The sequence below is a fragment of the Cydia strobilella genome, chromosome 12, assembly GCF_947568885.1.
Source record: "Cydia strobilella chromosome 12, ilCydStro3.1, whole genome shotgun sequence".
NCBI lineage: Eukaryota > Metazoa > Arthropoda > Insecta > Lepidoptera > Tortricidae > Cydia > Cydia strobilella.
Genome location: NC_086052.1, coordinates 2,847,477 through 2,866,916, shown reverse-complemented (window position 1 = coordinate 2,866,916; position 19,440 = coordinate 2,847,477). Strand labels below are relative to the sequence as shown.

The 19,440-nt window shown below is 35.4% G+C and overlaps 1 protein-coding gene across 2 annotated transcripts in view; it reads right to left on the bottom strand.

Moving 5' to 3' along the window:
- The window catches only part of LOC134745941 (fibronectin type III domain-containing protein 5), a 146,109-nt gene that overhangs the window by 30,348 nt on the left and 96,321 nt on the right, over nt 1-19,440 (bottom strand). For both annotated transcript variants that reach the window (XM_063680082.1, XM_063680083.1), the window contains exons 5-7: nt 15,982-16,076; nt 14,157-14,294; nt 11,985-12,059 (exon numbers count right to left, since the gene is read on the bottom strand). In XM_063680082.1, coding sequence (XP_063536152.1) covers nt 11,985-12,059; nt 14,157-14,294; nt 15,982-16,076 — 308 coding nt within the window. The remainder of the gene's footprint in view (nt 1-11,984; nt 12,060-14,156; nt 14,295-15,981; nt 16,077-19,440) is intronic.

Here is a 19,440-nt window from a genome sequence, read left to right as displayed (position 1 = left end):
ATGGCAGTGAATTTACTGGGGTTACAAAATTTACTATGACAGTACCGCTCTAGTATAAGTTACTCTATGCTATTTATGTTTTGGTGCAACCCGACGGGTTTCGTTGTATTCTAGTATCTTTAGTGTTTGTGTGTAAAAAAAATCCTACGAGGCCTTAGCCCACCGTACAATTATTTTTTTTTTTTTTTTGAAAATTGTTGTATAGTCATAAGTCATTAGTAATTTATTCATAAAGCTAATTTACACGTTATAAAAATGGAACATATGCCGTTAACAAATAAACAAAATCAATTTTAAATAAATATAACATCACATAAATCACATTATTCATAATAATATAGAAATAAGAATTAGCTAGTTAACATCCCTTTTGTGGAAATTCAGGTACTCGTCATAGTCATAAAACGTATAGTAATTGGAATGAATTTTGTTTGTTTGAAAAATAAATGAAACTAAAGAAATGCTACTTTAATCGGTTTATGAAAAGTTCTTATTAGATTGTAATGCACGTGGGGCCTTACAAGGTTAAACGTTTGATTTAACCTTTTTTTTTGTTTTTTTTTTAATTTATTGAATAAGGAAGCAAATTACAGTTTTTTAGATCATTACAAGACCCATCGTAGGCAAAACCTTACGGAGGTTTGTGTGCCGATGGGGAGTTCGAGAATAACATAAAGAAAAACAATATTATATCCTATATCTTATCATAAATATGATTCTTAGTATACATAGCTTGTGTCGTTAGTTTTTAATAAGTGCATTTTAACGACATTTTTTATATGTTTACCATTTAAATATTTAGCACAAACAACTTCTGGCAGATCATTCAATATTTTAGGTAATATATATGTGTACAGCCTAGTGCCATATATGTTGTTATATTTGGGTATACAATATTTGTTTTGGTTCTGTAGACTTCTTAGTTTTGTATATCTTTTGTGTTCTTTTAGTTTAGTAACATGGTGATATTCTTCTGTTAGTATGGCTAGTTTACACATATTTTGAACTGGGAGTAAATTACAGTATTTGAAAAGTTAGGAATAGTCTGTTTCGTACTTCTTTTTGATATGCTTAGGTACAAGTGTCTTCAATAATCTTATTTGTAAGACCTAACCTAACAGACGAAATATATAGACTGAATTAACGTAACATAATCAAATGAAACCGAATATTGAAATAACACAGTTTGGCACAGTGATTCACAGGCCAATTCGAACGTACACTGACATCAAACCGATATTAGAATGATAATCACGTCTCGCTCGCACTAATACTTGTGCGGACTAGGCTGAGCGAATTGAACGCGCGAACGACAACTAACTGATATCATTCCAATATCATTCTAATATAGGTTTGATTTCAGGTGCACGTAAGAATTGGCCTGTCAATAGAGTGATGTTTCAAGCATAATTGATTGAGATCTCTATGACAGATGTTGGAAACAGACTGAAGTGCTGATTGCTTGAATTTGGCAAGTTGATAAGTGAATTAGTAGTTTAATGCTAAAGCCTTGTCGCTGGGAGATTAGATTAGTTTATTTTATGATAGAAATAGCTACTTAGGTTGTTTATAATGAAAAAACGATGAATTAAAATTTAGTTATTCATAAAGCCAATAGGGAAAAATTCATCACATGCAATTATTTCTAAACGATGATTATAAAAGAAATAAATTTAAAATTGAGTTCAAGTCTCACCCAAGGCAGTAATTTTTCCACTTTTAAATGTATTCTAAGCTTAATATTTAGCATCGTTCGTAGACGTTTTTGCTTGTTAAAAATTAATTTATAAAATAAATACCCAAATTATATTTGCAATGGACATAAAATAAATTTTAAATAAGTAAGAAAGAGGTTTAGTAAGAAGTTTTATAAAACTATTTAATTATACGAGCTAGATAAGTTATCTTGAGTACAAAGTAAGCACGACACCATTTGAATACATCAGGCGTTTTATTATCCCTTTCGTAAAAACTTTTCAGCATTTAACAGTCGTCAGCCATTTTTAGAAAGCTTTTAGTCGCATTTACGATGTTAGTGCAGAATTTACGATGCACCAAGTCAAATATGATAGATGTTGGTTAGCCTTTTTGGGTCAGGCGGAACAGTTTGAGTAAAAAATCTTTCATGTTATATGTGTTTACCTTTTTTCCGACGTTTAAGCGATTGCACTATCTGTGGTCACGGAAGACTGACGTCCCAGCAAAATGTCGATGAAGATATTGGTAAACAACACTAAACTACCCTATATTTGTTTCATGTTTATTGTCCACGGCACGACACGCAACACTAACAATATCAATATTAATTATGTATACAAAACGCGTGAGTTTAAAGTGTTATGAAGTGTCAATATAGGTAGGTAGGTTCCTAAATCATAGTTCTAAGATACAGACACCTAGTCTACAAAAAGTGAAAAACAGATGATTTAGGAATAAAAAATGTTATCACAAGAATACATAAAAAGGATTCCATTCCCGACTGTAATGTTTTGTTTTATTAGAACGGGCAACTTTGTGGAGCTATAGGTATAATGTGGGGATAAAAACCGTTTTACTGGACACTTTATCGTGGTGATAAAACGGCAAAATGTGTGCTTTCTTGGATCTTTGCGATTTTTATTCACATAACGTTTGGAGTTGGATTTTACGACATCAAAGGACTTGCGGAAGACATGTCAATAAGCTCTCTTTTTGATTGCAATTGTTCTCTGTTATACTTATACAGGAAATAGAAAATGGCTGACTGAATACGCACATAAAGAAAGGAAATGTGACATTGCAATTTTTAATTTATAGGTACAAGCTAGTGCACCGATTTTAAAAGAACAAAGTATGAAATTGTCAGTCACATAAACGTAATTTTTTCTAAGAATTTTGACGTCTATGATGGCATTTCCACATTTTATCTTAGCAAACGCCATGCAGACTTAACTTGATCCGACTCTTTCAGACTCTTGAAGCCTTTGTTACAAAATTTTGTATTTAACAACAAATACACCATTTTTATTTAAGTACCTTTTAATTAATTAATTAACAATTAAATCTATGAACACAAATAATTACATGTGGTAACTATTAGTCAACCCCGTTCGTTATCGCTCCCGGTGCAAAAGTGCCCATAATGCTCACGGCATTACCCCGCTGGATGGCTATGGACAGCCTGTGCACCAGGAACGATTCGGAGCGAGGGTCCTCTCCCTTTTGTCTAAGTCGGCGGCCTATGTCACGCACAAACTGTTTAGTACCTAATTGTAGCAACCTTAAGTAATATTAAATATATTAATAACGGGTCACTCAATATGTCTATGTCTCACGGAAGTTTTGTTATTAAACCTTAAGTAAAATCATATTTTCTAATAATTCTAGTTAAACTAACTAAAATTATACGTCCAAAGTCAGTACTAACTAGTTTTAGCGAACAAACGCTAATTGATGTTCGGATGTTTCATGAAAGTTGCAGAACTTAACAGAATAATAACTGTTTATTCAATCAGAATGTACTCCACGCCAAATTTGTAGGCACTCAAGATAACTAGTGCTTAAAATATCACGTGAAATTAAAGCACTTTTCCAAATTCGTTGTATTAATATACCGAGAACATCGTTTGAAATGAACTTACATTTCTGTATAGAGATGGGCATAGACTTTCTTCAAAAGTTTTTTTAGTTTATAGTTTAAGTATTCTTTGGCATCTAGGTATTCTTTGAAATGCTTAGGTCTTGCCGTACTGATCTAAATATTTTGCTTAGGTCTTATTTTGTAACCCTGCAACATGAGGTCTTATTTATGAAACGCATAAAAAAGAAAGACTAGTAAAAATAAAAAATAAATGTTATCAGAATTGGACTTTTTCGCTATTAGGCGGAAAAGAATCGCCTCCATGCTGAGACGGGTGCGCGGCAGCAGCAACAGTCTTCTCAGGGTGTTGGCCGAGCGCCTCGACTGCCCTGTTACGAAGTTTTAGGTGGAGGTGGCCATTGGGAGAGCGAAATAAAGCATGGCAACCTGCGCTCCTGGTCTCCGAGTGGCCACGTCTAACCAAATACCTAGCTTTTAGTTTTTACTTAGAGATAAAAAAAAATTTGTTGTACTATTATTAATTAATTTAGTACTTAACATAGTTTTTAGGTTTTTTTTCTACTTACACCGTTATAGATCAATGCAGATATGAAATAAATGATTATTATTTTATTTATTTATTTTTTGTATGGCCGTTAATGCAATAACTTTTTATTAATTTAATTGTGAATTGCCTAAGAAAACAATATTTGACCGAGCGTTAGCGAAGGTCTTAATTTCAGCTTGGGCAAAAATGCTTTCGTATGTTCGTATGTTCTCCTCTACAGGTCGCAATTCTAAACCCATTCTCGTGAAATTTTGTGGGTAGGTTCAGTAGTTACATAGTTTTTTTTCTGTCGAATCTTTTTTTTTTGGAAAATGTTCAAAATAGTAGAAATCGGCATAAAGTACTTAAGTGCCATTATGGTCTATGGCACTTAAGACGATTGTGGGTTCGCTTTGATAATGACTCAACGAAGTAAACCAAAGGGTAAAAACAGAACCCTATTACTAAGACTCCGCTATTCGTCCGTCTCTCTCTCTGTCTGTCTGTCTGTCCGTCTATCTCATGAATCGTGATAGTTAAAATTTTCACAGATGATGTATTTCTGTTGCCGCTATAACAACAAACACTAAAATCAAAACAAAATAAAATAAATATTTAAGTGGGGCTCCCATACAACAAACGTGATTTTTTTGCTGTTTTTTGCGTAATAGTACGGAACCCTTCGTGCGTGAGTCCGACTCGCACTTGGCCGGTTTTTTAAGCTTATGAGGCTTATCGCGAGGTCTACAGCTCACAGAGCCACTAGTACTTATATATCTTTCAAGATTCGATCTTAAGTCTGTGTAAACTTATCAACTGAGATGAAAATCTTAAACGATACTTAAAAGTTATCGCTATTTTTTTTTTTTTTTTTTTTTTTTTTTTTTTTTTTTTTTTTTTTATCGCGTATATATATATATCTTTACTTGAAAAATAATTATAGTGTATAACTAGCCTTATGAACTGATTTTGCATGTACAACCGGCCTTAAAGTTTGTAGTCTATGATTGTTCATTATTTTAGTATGTGGGTATTTTTGCATTTTGTAAACGTCGGGATGTATTATAAATTCAATATACGCGATATAATCCGTTTTCATAGTTTTATTTCATGAGTAACTATCGCGGTAACCGAAGACAATGTTATCGCTTTAGCTAAAGTGCTCATCATTCTGATAGAAACTGTTATTGCTTAATGGAAAATCCATAAAAACTAAGAACTATCAAGTTTTGCTATAAAGGCTCTGAGTATTCTTTGGGCGCGATTCGGGAAATGAATTAGACATTCACTAGATATGAAATAGTAAAGATATGTGACGTTCCACGGCAAAAGGTACCTTATGGCGGCTGGCGCTTACGTCGCATAGTGCCATCCAATATTAATTGGAGCGGCGTTAATAATAGCGTAGCCATAAGGTACCTTTACCCGTGGGACGTCACATATCTTTACCAAAATCCGTAATAGATACAGTCTAAGGAAAAAACGTGCCTCGAAAATCAAAAAAATTTGATTCTCGGTCAGAGGGCGCTACTAGCTTTGGCCTACTGTCGTATAGATGGCGTTGACTGTTTCGTTTGTTATTTAACAATTTTAACGCATATCAGTGAAAGAACATGGGTCAAAATCATAAAAATAATTAATGAAAATAAAAAAAATCATTTATCCATATTTAAATACATTTTATCGTATTTTTATAAATCTTCATTTTTAGTTTTAAAGTGTGTCGATAGATGGCAATGAATTTACTGTGGTTACAAAATTTACTATGACAGTACCGCTCTATCTTATTATATCCTCATTGTCTTTACTATTTCATGTCTAGTCCATCTCTAGACCGTTAGTCTCTCTGGACCGAGCAAAGTGGCGTGCTCTAACACCCACAGATATTTAGAGGAACACTATTTTGGCGAAAATACGGGTGACTCGGACTAACACAAATACGTAATGACGGGTACTGGAGAAGCGATGTTGGAGCTGCCGGGCTAGCACATGTCCCCCTTATATTCATACAGTTAGTAAAAGACGGGTAGTCTATCTCGCGGCGAGATACTGTCGCATGTGCTCGGCCTACAGGAGCGCAGCGAGTGAGAGGGACTACGAGAAATTGTTTTTTTTAAATATTATGTATATCTCTAAAATGTGTAACAAGGACGGCATGATTTCATGTACTGCTGCTTGTAAATTATATTTGCTGTTTTGGATTTGGATACTCGTATATTTAATTGTTATTAAACTTCACAGGTCAGATCGTTTGACTATTAATACGTATTAATAAGTATATTATAAAAACAAATAAATAGGGTTCCTTATTATGGCTCCTCTACACGATAGCCCAGCGTAGGCCAGTCTAAGGGACGCAGCTATGCGGTGGAATGAGATAGCAATATCACTTGCTCCCTCTAACGCATAAATGCGTCCCTTGGACTGGCCTGCGCTGGGCCATCGTGTCGAGAAGCCATTACGTTTAAAAAGGCAAACCGACAAAATATAATAAATTAAACTTTTAAGCACACCACCAAATAAAATGGTATTTTATGACTAATAAAAAAAGGTTTAAAAAATAAACAAAAACAGCATAATATATAAAAATTCGCCTTGCTTTTTATCTCGAGGCAGGGCTCGGAACCGGTATTTTTTTAAAACCCCGAAATAGCCCAATATTTTTAAATTTTTTATGCTCATTACTTAGGACTGAATCATGTATTTAGGAAACAATTTTGCATTATTAAAACGTCCCATTAAAAATGAAATTATAAACAAAAGAACGAAAAAGAACGTAATAATACCGGTATTTTTGTATGGAGCAAATACCAGTTTCCGACCCCTGTCTCGAGGTCAATTCAAGGTTACATTTTGACATCAAAACGCTGTTATTGGACTATCATTAGCCCGTGATCGCTCCTGCCTACACATGTATGGACAAGTACGAGTGAAATGCATGCGCAAATGATATCTTTTTGATGTCAAAATGTATTGTGTTCGAATTGGCTTCAAGGTAAAAGACAAGAGTGCAGTAAACAGTCAAGTGCCTTGGCGTGATTCCTTCTACCGCATTGCAGCAAGCAGAAGGTCATGGTAATCCTGGCCATGGCTTACCTACCCATAAATTAGTTTCACACTTTGAATACTTTTAACCGGGGACACGTAAATAATTAAGACTGACATTATACATGAAATAAAACTAGAAACGGATCATATCACGTATAATGAATTTATAATTCATCCCAACGTTTCGAACCCTTTATAGCGTTGTCACCCGTTGACCACGAACGCTGTAAAAGGTTCAAAAAGTCTGGATGAAATTCATTTTACGCGATATAATCAGTTTTCATAGTTTTATTTCATGAGTAACTATCGCGGTAACTGAAGACAATATTGCTGACGGATATACATATGATGCGTTCTTAATTATGAGTGTTTGAAAAAACACCTATGGATTGGATTTAGGAGAAATATATTATTATTTAGATTTTTATAGTCTGTTTTTCACTACATCTTATGAAACAAAGTCCCCCACCGCGTCTGTCTGTCTGTATGTTCGATATAAACTCAAAAACTACAGAACGAATTTCCATTCGATTTTCACCTATTAAAAGGGTTATTTTTGAGGAAGGTTTGAGTCTATAATTTGTTTACCCGTGCAAAGCCGAGGCGGGTCGCTAGTTTTTAGAGTTCCGCACCCAAAGGGTAAAAACGGGACCCTATTACTAAGACTCCGCTGTCCGTCTGTCTGTCTGTCTGTCACCAGGCTGTATCTCATGAACCGTGATAGCTAGACAGTTGAAATTTTCACAGATGATGTATTTCTGGTGCCGCTATAACAACAATTACTAAAAAGTACGGAACCCTCGGTGGGCGAGTCCGACTCGCACTTGACCGGTCTTTTTTTTAGTATATTTTATGCAAGAAACAAATGAGCGTTGATAACTTTTTCATTCATAGTTATAAAGCAGACTATAGTTTAATCCTTTTCTGTGTGTTTTTAACTGTATGGTGCACAATAAAGAATATTTACTTACTTACGAATGCTAGTTCTGAGAATACTGATAAAAAAATGGTTTGTTAATGGATACATATTTTGGTAATTAAATGACATGCTGAAATCAGTAAACACTAAAAAAAAAACGTAGTTTTAGCCACATTTACAAAGTTCGTTTGCTCCTTTAATATGAAAACTGTCCTTTTTTGGACATTGCTTATTTTTTGATGACGCTACATTAGTGGGGGCTTAGTTTCGTATGCTTCTGTTAGTTGCTTGCTAAGACATCATATAATTGTGCTCTATGGGAGTTAAATCCCTAGATGGCGTTATATAGGAGCTATTAACATAACTAAATAAGGAATCATATTGACTGAATAATGATTCATAAAAACTTTCAAGCTTTAATTAATTAATTTATATTTTATCCCTTTCTAACAAACAGATGTCAAAAAGACAAAGACAAACGATTAAAAAGAATAACGCCATACATAAAGCAGGCGGGACTATGGATGACATTTTTATTTGGCAATACCATATGTCAAACAGTATAAAGATTTAGTCCCTCGAAATTTCACATTATTTTCACGGCTAACTTTGGCGTTGTCACAATAATATCCCCACTACAGACTTCACACCACACATAATCAATTCAAAATATGGGTCTAAAGATTGTGTCTGGATATTGACAGTCCTTATTATTAATTTGTCTCTGGATACGAATAATAATTCCACAAATAATTTGAATTAAACTTTCTTTCTGTTTCGCTTTTCTTTGTTTACCCGTGTCTAGCTCTAGTTTGTTTAAATTCAAAGTTTTATTGCATGAAGCGAAAATCTAGTACATTTTACTGAAATATTAGCTTCAAATTCATTTTCAACTGCTGTTTTTAACTGAAGCGTATTATTAAAGTTCCCGTAACTAGACACCTAATTAAAACAAACAACTTATTCAATTTATAGAGTTGTTAATGATCCGATCCGATCCGATCATTCCACAGTAAAGTTAAAATAAGAGCGTTTTCACATTGTTCGATCCGATATCGGATGTAGGATCCTACATACATTCGCGAAGTCAGACCGAGGGGGCACGCCCGGGCGCCGTCTTTAGCGGTTAAGCACATTACAACAAGCATTATGCCTACACATACGCACACAAACAAATATTTTCGGTCCGACAGCTGACGGGGGCTTCGACATGGCTGAATTTATCGGCAGCGCCTTTCCGATATCGGATGTCGGAAGGCGCCTAATGACAAAAACAGCTGCAGGAGTTTAGTAATAATGATTTATTAAATGCATAAATAATAACACAGAAACACTTATATCTTACATTTTACTTCCTTCCGACATCCGATATCGGATCGGATAATGTAAAAACGCTCTAAATGATGCCGCGATGCAAAATAAATACATAATTTTATTGGTAACATTAAAAAAAGTCTTCACCTACTTATTTGAAGTTAGTATAAGTATTTAGTATTTGAAATACAAGTAAAAATACTCCAATTCCGTTATTTATAAACTACCTACTTCAACTATAACAACTGGAATAAATAGCTAAAACAGAAACAAACACACAATTAACAACAAAATATAAGTAGATTTTTTATTTTATTAATTTATTTTAATTTATTTTCTTTATTTTGTTGTTAAGGAGCCCACTGATTATTAGTCCGCCGGACGATATCGGCCTGTCAGTTGTTCGGAACTGTCAAATTTTTGTTCTAACTGACAGGCCGATATCGCCCCCTTAAAGTTGTAGATATTGTAATTTTTTTTTAATTTACATACAAGATATATACAGTGGTACTACGTAAACGAAATTAATAACTAGCTTAAATCTAAAATAGGCCCTTGAGGCATTGTACCAAGGATGCTGGCGGCATTTCCCCGCTGTATCGCAATGCTGATACGTTGTGCGAGAAAGCCGCCAGCTCTTCGGTCACCAGTTACGTCAACCAGACGCTTCGCGATTTCTGCAAACAACTTATGCGCGCTGGGACCCCATGGACCTAGAGTTTCAACTCCAAATGGAACGAAATGATACTCACTACCGAGGCTCTTATATTTATTACGTTTTAAAATTTCGGCGCTTTCCGCCGCTCCGCCCGCTGTAATATTAGTTGTATTAGGTTAAACTTTATTTACCCGAGACCCGAGTTAAGAGAACCGCAAGTATAAGGTAGGTAAACTTATTTTGTTATTTTCTGTACTCTTGTTTTTTTAATACTTTGTAAAGGGACGAAGGATTTTGTTTTAGAAGTTACTTTAATGGCTTTACGAGTAGGTATTTACCTAACTATTTAAGAATGACAATAAATTTCAATCTGTTTTTGCGTACGATTTTTAACTATTATTTATTAAAAAAAAAAACACGATGGCGTTTATAATTTGTATTTCTTCTTTTAGGTACTTTTCTTAAAGTTGTCGACCAAATTATTAAATACTTTAAGCTTGCATTCACAAACAACTTGTTTAGTCCAATTATCTATCCTGAAGAATCAAATTCTGTCACTAAAGGGGCCCACTGACTATCAGTCCGCCGGACGATATCGGCCTGTCAGTTAGAACAAAAATTTGACAGTTCCGAACAACTGACAGGCCGATATCGTCCGGCGGACTGATAGTCAGTGGGCCCCTTTACTCGGCAGGATGAATGTGTCACCAGTACTGATGGTAGCCGTACAGCAATCAAAAGTATAGTTTAGAAAGAATCCTCTGGTTTTGACCTAATTCCATCTTATCCTAACAGACTTGAGAATAACAATCCTGTAGCGTGTGAGCAGTATTTCGCTTTTACTGTAAATATTTAATTAGGTAAAATTCCTTTGAATTCATATTACAACAGCCTTTATACTAAGTATAACATTTTCTCATAATTGGTAAAGAGAGTAAAAATCTAATCTACATAATATAGAAGATATATGGAACCTAAAAATTTATGCTACCTAAATAATAACTAACTAATTTAAGTTCTAAATACAGAAGGGGAAGCTAGGATTAATATTAGGGTGGCACGACCGTGGCATTTCAGTTACTCTAGTGTGGGTACGAGCGACGTCACAAAATGGAAATGTATAAATTATGATTTTGACGAGACCACAGAACTTAACCAACTTGTTTATAAACGAAATAAACTTGCAACTTGTTTATCTTTATAAACGTCTGTTAACTAGTTAGCTGTGCTTGAAATTAACCGCTTTAGCTTAACATGATCTGGACATGTTTGAAAATAATGTATTTAGTTGAATGCCGCGCCGTTTAGAATAAATATTTGAGAGCTGGAAAACGTTTTGAAGAAACTTAAAATACAAGCGGAAAAAGCCAATAAAAAGAGCCGAGAAGATACAAAAACCTGTATTGTAGTTTACAGGCTTTATACCATAGGCCTCATTATTTCAATACACGTGCCGAATAATAACGTACTTAAAAAAAAGTATTGAAATTACGGTCTCAAAATTCACATCTAAGCGGCGATAATACTTAAAATGTAGCTTCTTGCTTAAAAGGGTTTGGCAGCCATTATATTATGAAATAAGAATGAAAATTTACGAATAAGCAGAAAAAATGCGATACTTTCTACTAAATAACATGCTTATGTATGCTTTAAGTTACCTCAAGGGTTCGTAGTGAACAAAGTACAGTTTAGAAATGATATACACGAAATACAAGCCAATGTCAACTTAAACCGGTGCAATCTTAATTTCAAGCCACATTTCTACAAACCGCAAAATTACAAAATACAGTTTCAAACAGTCCACAATTTGTAAAGCTCGCATAGCATACAGAATTCTTAATACGTATAATTAGTGCACTCGTCATTTTAATTTGAACCGTGTGTGGTTGGAAGAAGGTTGGTTATTGTTCTGTAGTCTCGTATAAGGTGATTTAGTTACCGAACAGGCTGATGGTGCAGAATGGGCACACTGTCCGCCTGCTGCCGCTGCTGCAAGTGCGCTGCTGCCTGGCACCTGATAAAGAAAATCAATTAATACTTAAATATAAAGGTTACTATATAAATAGAGGAAGCTGTAGATGTATCAGTAGCAGAAAGTGGGTAAAATTGTCGAGAAATTTTAGTTTCAAAAACCCATAGAAAAGCGGTTTAGGTAAACTGTAAAAAATCAGGGCTTTTAAAAATTGTCATTGATTTAAAATTGAAGGTCCATGAAACTATAATTATTGTTAGGGTTGTCAACGTTACAATGAAATTTAGATTAGGTACACAAATTTACATATCTGAGAGTTTTCAGATATGTAAATTTGTGAAAAAAAAAAGTGTCCCCAGTTTTTCATACAAATCTTGTGTGTGACGGTCGATGGTCCATACAAAATGTATGTGAAAATGCGTTACAGAGCTGGCAATTTTCTTCGGATACTTATTACTTTTTTAAATCTCGTGATTCTGAGTAGAAATAACCTAAAAATTTGTTTTCTTTTTATAATTAAAGGTACACTTTTTTCTGAAAATGCCGACATACATGAATACATTACAACTTTAAAAGGAGTCAAGGAGTCAATGAGCAAACTGGGTATCGAATACTCAACTAGGACCACTAACATATTCTAGCTCAACCTACTTAAAGCCTACAGAAGCATAAAATATGCAACCTTCAAGCTGCCTATTTGCCTACGTTAAGCACATAATTTTCTTCTACGGATTTTCTTTTAAACTAAAACCTTTGACCTACAAGGATATGAGTTATGGAGTAATACAAAGGTTAGCTTATATGTAGGGGTATTTTCTTCTGGGTATTGTAACACACCATAGTCCTATAGCGAAGTTGGTAAATGACACTGTGACACCTGTCAAAAAGCATGGTACGATAAAAAAAACAACCCTTTTTTTCGAACAAGTAACCAAATACCTAATTAAAAAACACTGATATAAGAAAGTCGTTTCTGTTGGTGAATTAAAACAAAATGTAATCTTATATCGAGCTGCACATTAATTATTATTTTATTATATTATTTACAAAATTTAAATATTATTATATTATTTACAAAATATTAAATGAGACTTGATAATTCCACATTGATCAATAATTTCCACTCGTCTGTCTGCTTTTATAGGTCAGAGGTCGTAGCTATTTTCGTTCACTGTTTGAAGCTAACGTGACTGTTTATTCATCAGTACAATAAGAGACCATGGTAGCTACAGCTACGCTCAAAATTACCTACACGGCTCTGACAATTACTAGTGTGCAGATATCTTTGAGCATTTTCTAAGAGTAACTTGCTGATTGCACCAACTATGTGAGAAAACACAACTAATATTATAGTTACGTGAATTGTGCATATTATAGCGAAATAAACAAAAATAAACTAAACCAAACAAACGAAAGAGTATTTACCTAACAACCAATCAATAAAAGTCAGTTCTTGCGGTAAAAAAAGGTTAGGCTTAGGTTAATAATAAAATTATCATGAAATACTAAAAAACACTAAAACACACAAATTAAATATTAAAAAAATCATTAACACGAAGAAAAATTTAACTACTTAAGTATTTAATTAAAACCATGTCTTTTTTGATTAATCTTACATAATATTTATTATCAAAGCATTTAAAATTAAGGCTGAGTTAAAAATAAACCTTTAAATTTAAATATAAAACCAAGCATATATTTTAAAGGGTTCCAAAATCGAGACAGAGACTTTATTTGTTAAGCTATTTAGGGGATTCTTTACATTGAACATTTCATAGAAAACTTAAGTTAGTTAAACTAAATGGCTCAACAACTAAAGACCATGAAGCCGCGAACTAGACAAACGGCAGTGGCGCGTGGCGCGGCGAGCAGCAAATCACGGCCGCTCATACATTTGATCAAGCGCAATGTATGAATGGTATTGATTTGCCGCGCGCCGCTTGCGTTTTGTCCGCGGCCTGACCGTACTATCACTCTAACATAAGCACCACACGAACGAACGCTCGAACGCTCCGAGCGTGCACACTCAACTGACGCCGCCGCCGACCGCCATATTTGTTTTAACCAATGTATCGCGGTTGGCGTCAGCGTCAAGCGTGCGTTTCGTGGCCGAAGCGTAAGCAACAACTAGTGATGTACCTTCAACTGCTCCTGCTTATAGTCGGGCTGATACGGCAGAAGCATTCGGATCTTGCCCCAGCGGTTGAAGAACAGTGCAATGGCGCCGATCCACACCAGAAGGACCAGCACTACTATGCCGATTTCTACCCCTCGTATCTGTGTAAAGAAACGTACAGTTTAGTCATTGTAATATCGCATGGTCCACTTTTACTTATAAAACTTCGTTGCTAACGTTCAAAAGTCTATTTTAGTCGATTGTCAGACAAACGGACAGACGGGAGTTGGAAGGGGCAGACCTAGGTGGACTTTCTCTGATCAGATGGGGGAAATCCTGAAGAAAGGCCAGGTCAAGAGCACCCTAAACCGGCGAGCGTGTATGAGTAATGTTATGAAAGTGAAGGAAGCGAAAGAGGTATGTCAGGATCGTAGCAAGTGGAAATCCGTGTGGTCTCTGCCTACCCCTTCGGGAAATAGGCGTGATTATATGTATGTATGTATGTCAGACAAACGTTCATAGAATTGTCCAAAGACGTTGCCGTGCCATTATCGCAGTAAAATAATAGAGAAAAATTATCTGTACCCCTAGCCTAGTGTAAATTCATTAAATAGCGTGACGTGATGTACGCGTTTGCGTAAAGTCAGACGTGACTCGCTCCGCGATTTCGTCGCGTCGCCTCTAGTACATGAGCTAAGTTCTTCAAAATCTTCTGTTTATTTCTTCAATATGTTGAGATCACAACGGGAATTTACAGCATACTTTATTGTATACAAAGGCAAACGTAATTATAAAATAATTTAGCTGAAACATAAGCGGAATCGGAATATTTTACAAAGCCTATTAATTATTCTTTCTTACTTGAAATAAGCAATCGAGGGCCGAAGAATAATAATGAAAAATGGCTAAATAAATATCTTTTTATTTACCAAATCTTGTACCTATGTAAACAAGACCGTTTTGAAACATGTCCATACTCGTAATTATATTTCTTAGAAGTTTTCTCAATTTTGAAGGTAGAGTCAGCATCAAATTAAATTTGCACATGGTATAAGCTGGACAATTTTTATTTGTGTATAGGGTACAAAGATAAATTTACTGTCAGATGTTTTTGTATAAATCACAAAATTTCAGGTAAATTATTTAACATACATTTTCCATAAGTACCAAAAACTTAATCTCCGACTAAAACACTGTTCCGCAAACATTATTTTATTAAATAAATAGTCAAAAAAAGTATTTCGTATTTGGTTAAATGTCAGACATATTTTGAGCGTCGCACTATGAATGCCAACAGCAGCGTCATTGCCCAATAATCTATTTCTAATGGTCTGAGACTGTAGGCGGACACAAATTACTATTATTTTTTATTAAACGAGCCATATTTTTAAGGTTTTATTATTTATCAAAGACTTTGCCGTACCTCCCAAGCAGTTCTTCTACACTTCGTTCGGCTACACTTAAGTTCATTTTTCATATCAGATCCTAATGATATGTCTACACATGCCGTAAGGAAGGTGGGTGAGGGATCGGGCGGGCCCACTGAAAACCTCGCCATGCCAGACAACCTCCCTTCCTGCTGCGGCGACGTCCGCGGCAGCTCTGAGGACATGAATACCGTAGGGAAGGTGGGTGAGGGATCAGGCGGGCCCACCGAAAACCTCCCCGTACCTGCCAGGCCCCGGTCCTGCTGTGGCGACGTCCGCGGCAGCTCTGAGGACATGAGTACCGTAGGGAAGGTGGGTGAGGGATCAGGCGGGCCCACCAAAAACCTCCCCGTACCAGCCAGGCTCCCGTCCTGCTGCGGTGATGTCCGTGGCGGCTCTGAGGACATGATATTAGACGTACCGTAGGGAAGGTGGGTGAGGGATCGGGCGGGCTCACTGAAGACCTCGCCGTGCCAGCCAACCCCCCGTCCTGCTGCGGTGATGTCCGCGGCGGCTCTGTCGACAGAAAATAAATATCAAAATCCAGATTATGCCAAATTCGTTCTTCGTTCTTTCTTGTGGAACGAAACTAACAAGTTGAAAATGTCGAAGCAAGATAGAACGACATAGTATTGTTGTCTTTTAAAAACATCTGAGTTTAACCAGTATCGTATCGTTCCTTGCAAACCATAAATTTATTTTTATTTTTTATTGTTAACGAATTTGTTTCGCCTTTTCACTATCTGAAGGTTGTTTGGAAGAGATCGCTGTTTAGCCATAAGTCCGCCTGCCCTAAACAGATTCAAATTAAATTAGAGGTATGTGGAAGCAACGTCGATATCACCGTGTTTGCGTTTCAGTCAGTCTGATAACTTAATTGCTACACTAGAAACAAGTGGTAAATATAGGTATATTATGTGCCATTTTCAACCAAAAGGTAGGGGCAGACCTCGGCGGACTTTCTCTGATCAGATCGGGGAAATCCTGAAGAAAGGCCAGGTCAAGAGCACCCTAAACCGGCGAGCGTGTATGAGGAAAGTTATGAAAGTGAAGGAAGTGAAAGAGGTATGCCAGGATCGTAGCAAGTGGAAATCCGTGATCTCTGCCTACCCCTCCGGGAAATAGGCGTGATTATATGTATGTATGTATGTATGTATGTATGTATATTTATTTATATTGATGTCTCTGAACATAGACAAAGCTTTTATTTGTGCCAGTAGCTTCAATTTGAAATCAACCTTATCGACAACCGACAATGTGGTACCTTTTAGTTGAAAACGTCAAATTTACAGGCAAATTCGAAACTACATGATTCTTCCATCAGAATGATTCTTCCTTCAACTTAGCACGAAGACGACAAATAAAATATGCAGTAAATGAGAAACAAAATACTTCCAGTTTCAAGTACCACAATATAACATTTCCATTTTGGCGAATCAGTTAATTTCCGATAAATGGCGTCCAAGATTAGCGAGATTTCTTGACCGACACCCAAATAAATTACAAAAAGAATTTATTAAGACATCATGTCATTCAAACTGACACCGATTCTAAAAATAAACGAGTAAACACAATATTTTTGCATGACACAGTTATGAAGAAATTAACGACAATCATGTCAATTCGAATGTATGTACACTAACATCAGAAAGACATCAGACATTCTAACTGATGTCATTCAGTTATCGTGAATTTCGCTCGTAGGGTAGGACGGGGACGTTTGAAACACTATGTTTAACCGCCTGTAACTACTTCCTACTACTACTAGTCTCCCTGTTAAAATTAGACAGTGTCCGAATAGATTTGCATTTAAAAAATCCTTACGTGAGTACTTTGCTGGCAGAACGATGAATTCTTAGTGTTTCTGTTTTGAAAGTTTCATCTGATATCTTATGTATTTGTATGTATGTATATTGTATGTATTTATATGATTATTATATATACAGATATATGTATGTATGTCTATGCCTATCCATTATTTAACTATACTTGTATATATGTAATCACTATGTTGCACCGCCTACAAATTATCTGCTTTGCCCGAAGGTTGACTGGTAGAGAATGCCTCATAGCATTAAGTCCGCCTTTTGTACGATTGTATTTTCTTTTGTGCAATAAAGATTAAATAAAGAAATAAATAAATATTTTATTTTTACAGTTAGAAGGGTATGCGCGTGCAATATTTGAGAATATTTATTTCGTTTTTAAAGAAATGTAGGTACCTTGCTAGTAGATAGCATTTGGTTATAAGCCCATTGGATTGTGTTATGAACAAACCTTTTTCTAAAATTCTAAAAATCTACTCATCTACCCTACACAAATAATGATTATGTTTCGTATTTTTAACACAATACTTTATTTCCGCCATCTCTGTTTTCCCGGCAAATAAAACTTACGTGAATAATGTAATGAAATCATGTCGTCAATTTTTTTTGCGTCTATTATCCCCATAATTTTTTACTTTGGCGTTTGTCAACATACGATTGACATCTTGGCTACGGCCCCTGATATTTATAAACAAGCAGAATACTCACTACTTTAGAATGTACTTGCATGCATCCGGAAGATCAGACGGAGCGGGCAAATGAACCGGCTGGATTGATGCCAACTTGCCGCCCAAATAGAACGGCGAAGTGAAAAGTGAAACGGGACTTTCGCTGGTACGTAGTGCAGTATAAAGTGTAGGCACACAGTTATGTTCGTAAACATACGGCAGTTGACACAAAGCAAAAGAACCGGCCAAGTGCGAGTCGGACTCGCGCACGAAGGGTTCTGTACCATTACGCAAAAAAACGCCAAAAAAATCACGTTTCTTATATGGGAGTCCCACTTAAATATTTATTTTATTCTGTTTTTAGTATTTGTTGTTAAAGAGGCAACATAAATACATCATCTGTGAAAATTTCAACTGTCTAGCTATCATGGTTCATGAGATACAGCCTGGTGATAGACGGACAGACAGACGGACAGTGAAGTCTTAGTAACCCTAAAAAGCGACACACCAGCTGAGCCGGCAACTTACACACACTAGGAACGCTATTCGAACTTTTTTCTTTCTTATCTATTTATTTGATTTGAGATTACTGGCAGCGCACCTCGCGCACTTTCTGTATTGTATTTAATAAACTTTCAATAAAATGAGAAAATTGACTCATGTGTGAAATCTTTTATACTTAGTTTTCTTAAAAGTCGCATAGCCTACGCATTCTTATTCTGCGTTTTTGAGTCATTTATTAATAGTTATTTTGTCCCAGGGCCACCTTATAAGTCCTATTTAGGTAAACTTTACCTTGGGCCTTATTTTCGGATATAACTAAAATAAAGTATATGTTTCTACCTTTTTATAAAATCTGTACTTTTCTGTATACAATTAATTAATACCTACTTTGTAGATATTGTTTCTGTTACATTCGTTTAAAACTTAATTCGTTTTACTTGGATTTACTTACTGATCTGTTTAAAAAAAGACAAAATTCACTTACTCACGTAACGTTTATTCAGATTTCTTCTAAAAAGTGTTCATAAGTTCATACCAACACAAAGGTTCCTACTAATATTGTTTTAGCCATCAAAGATCACTTAACTAAATCTACACTCTCTGTATCTATAGGTATATTAATAACATACTCGAAGATATTAATCCTCGCATCGTATTCTGCACCATACATGCGAAGATTACTGCATGCTTAACTATATTTACTATCAATAGAACTTCAAACATAAATTGATTTTGTACACTGGTTGATTTTTTTTATTGATTTTGTGTCCCAACGTCAAGATTTTGATTAAGTCCACTCAAGGACCCGAAGAGCTTTGATATTGCTTTCTTCTTTGATTCGATTTCTCTTGGTTCATTAAACTTCGCCAAATTGCAGCTTAA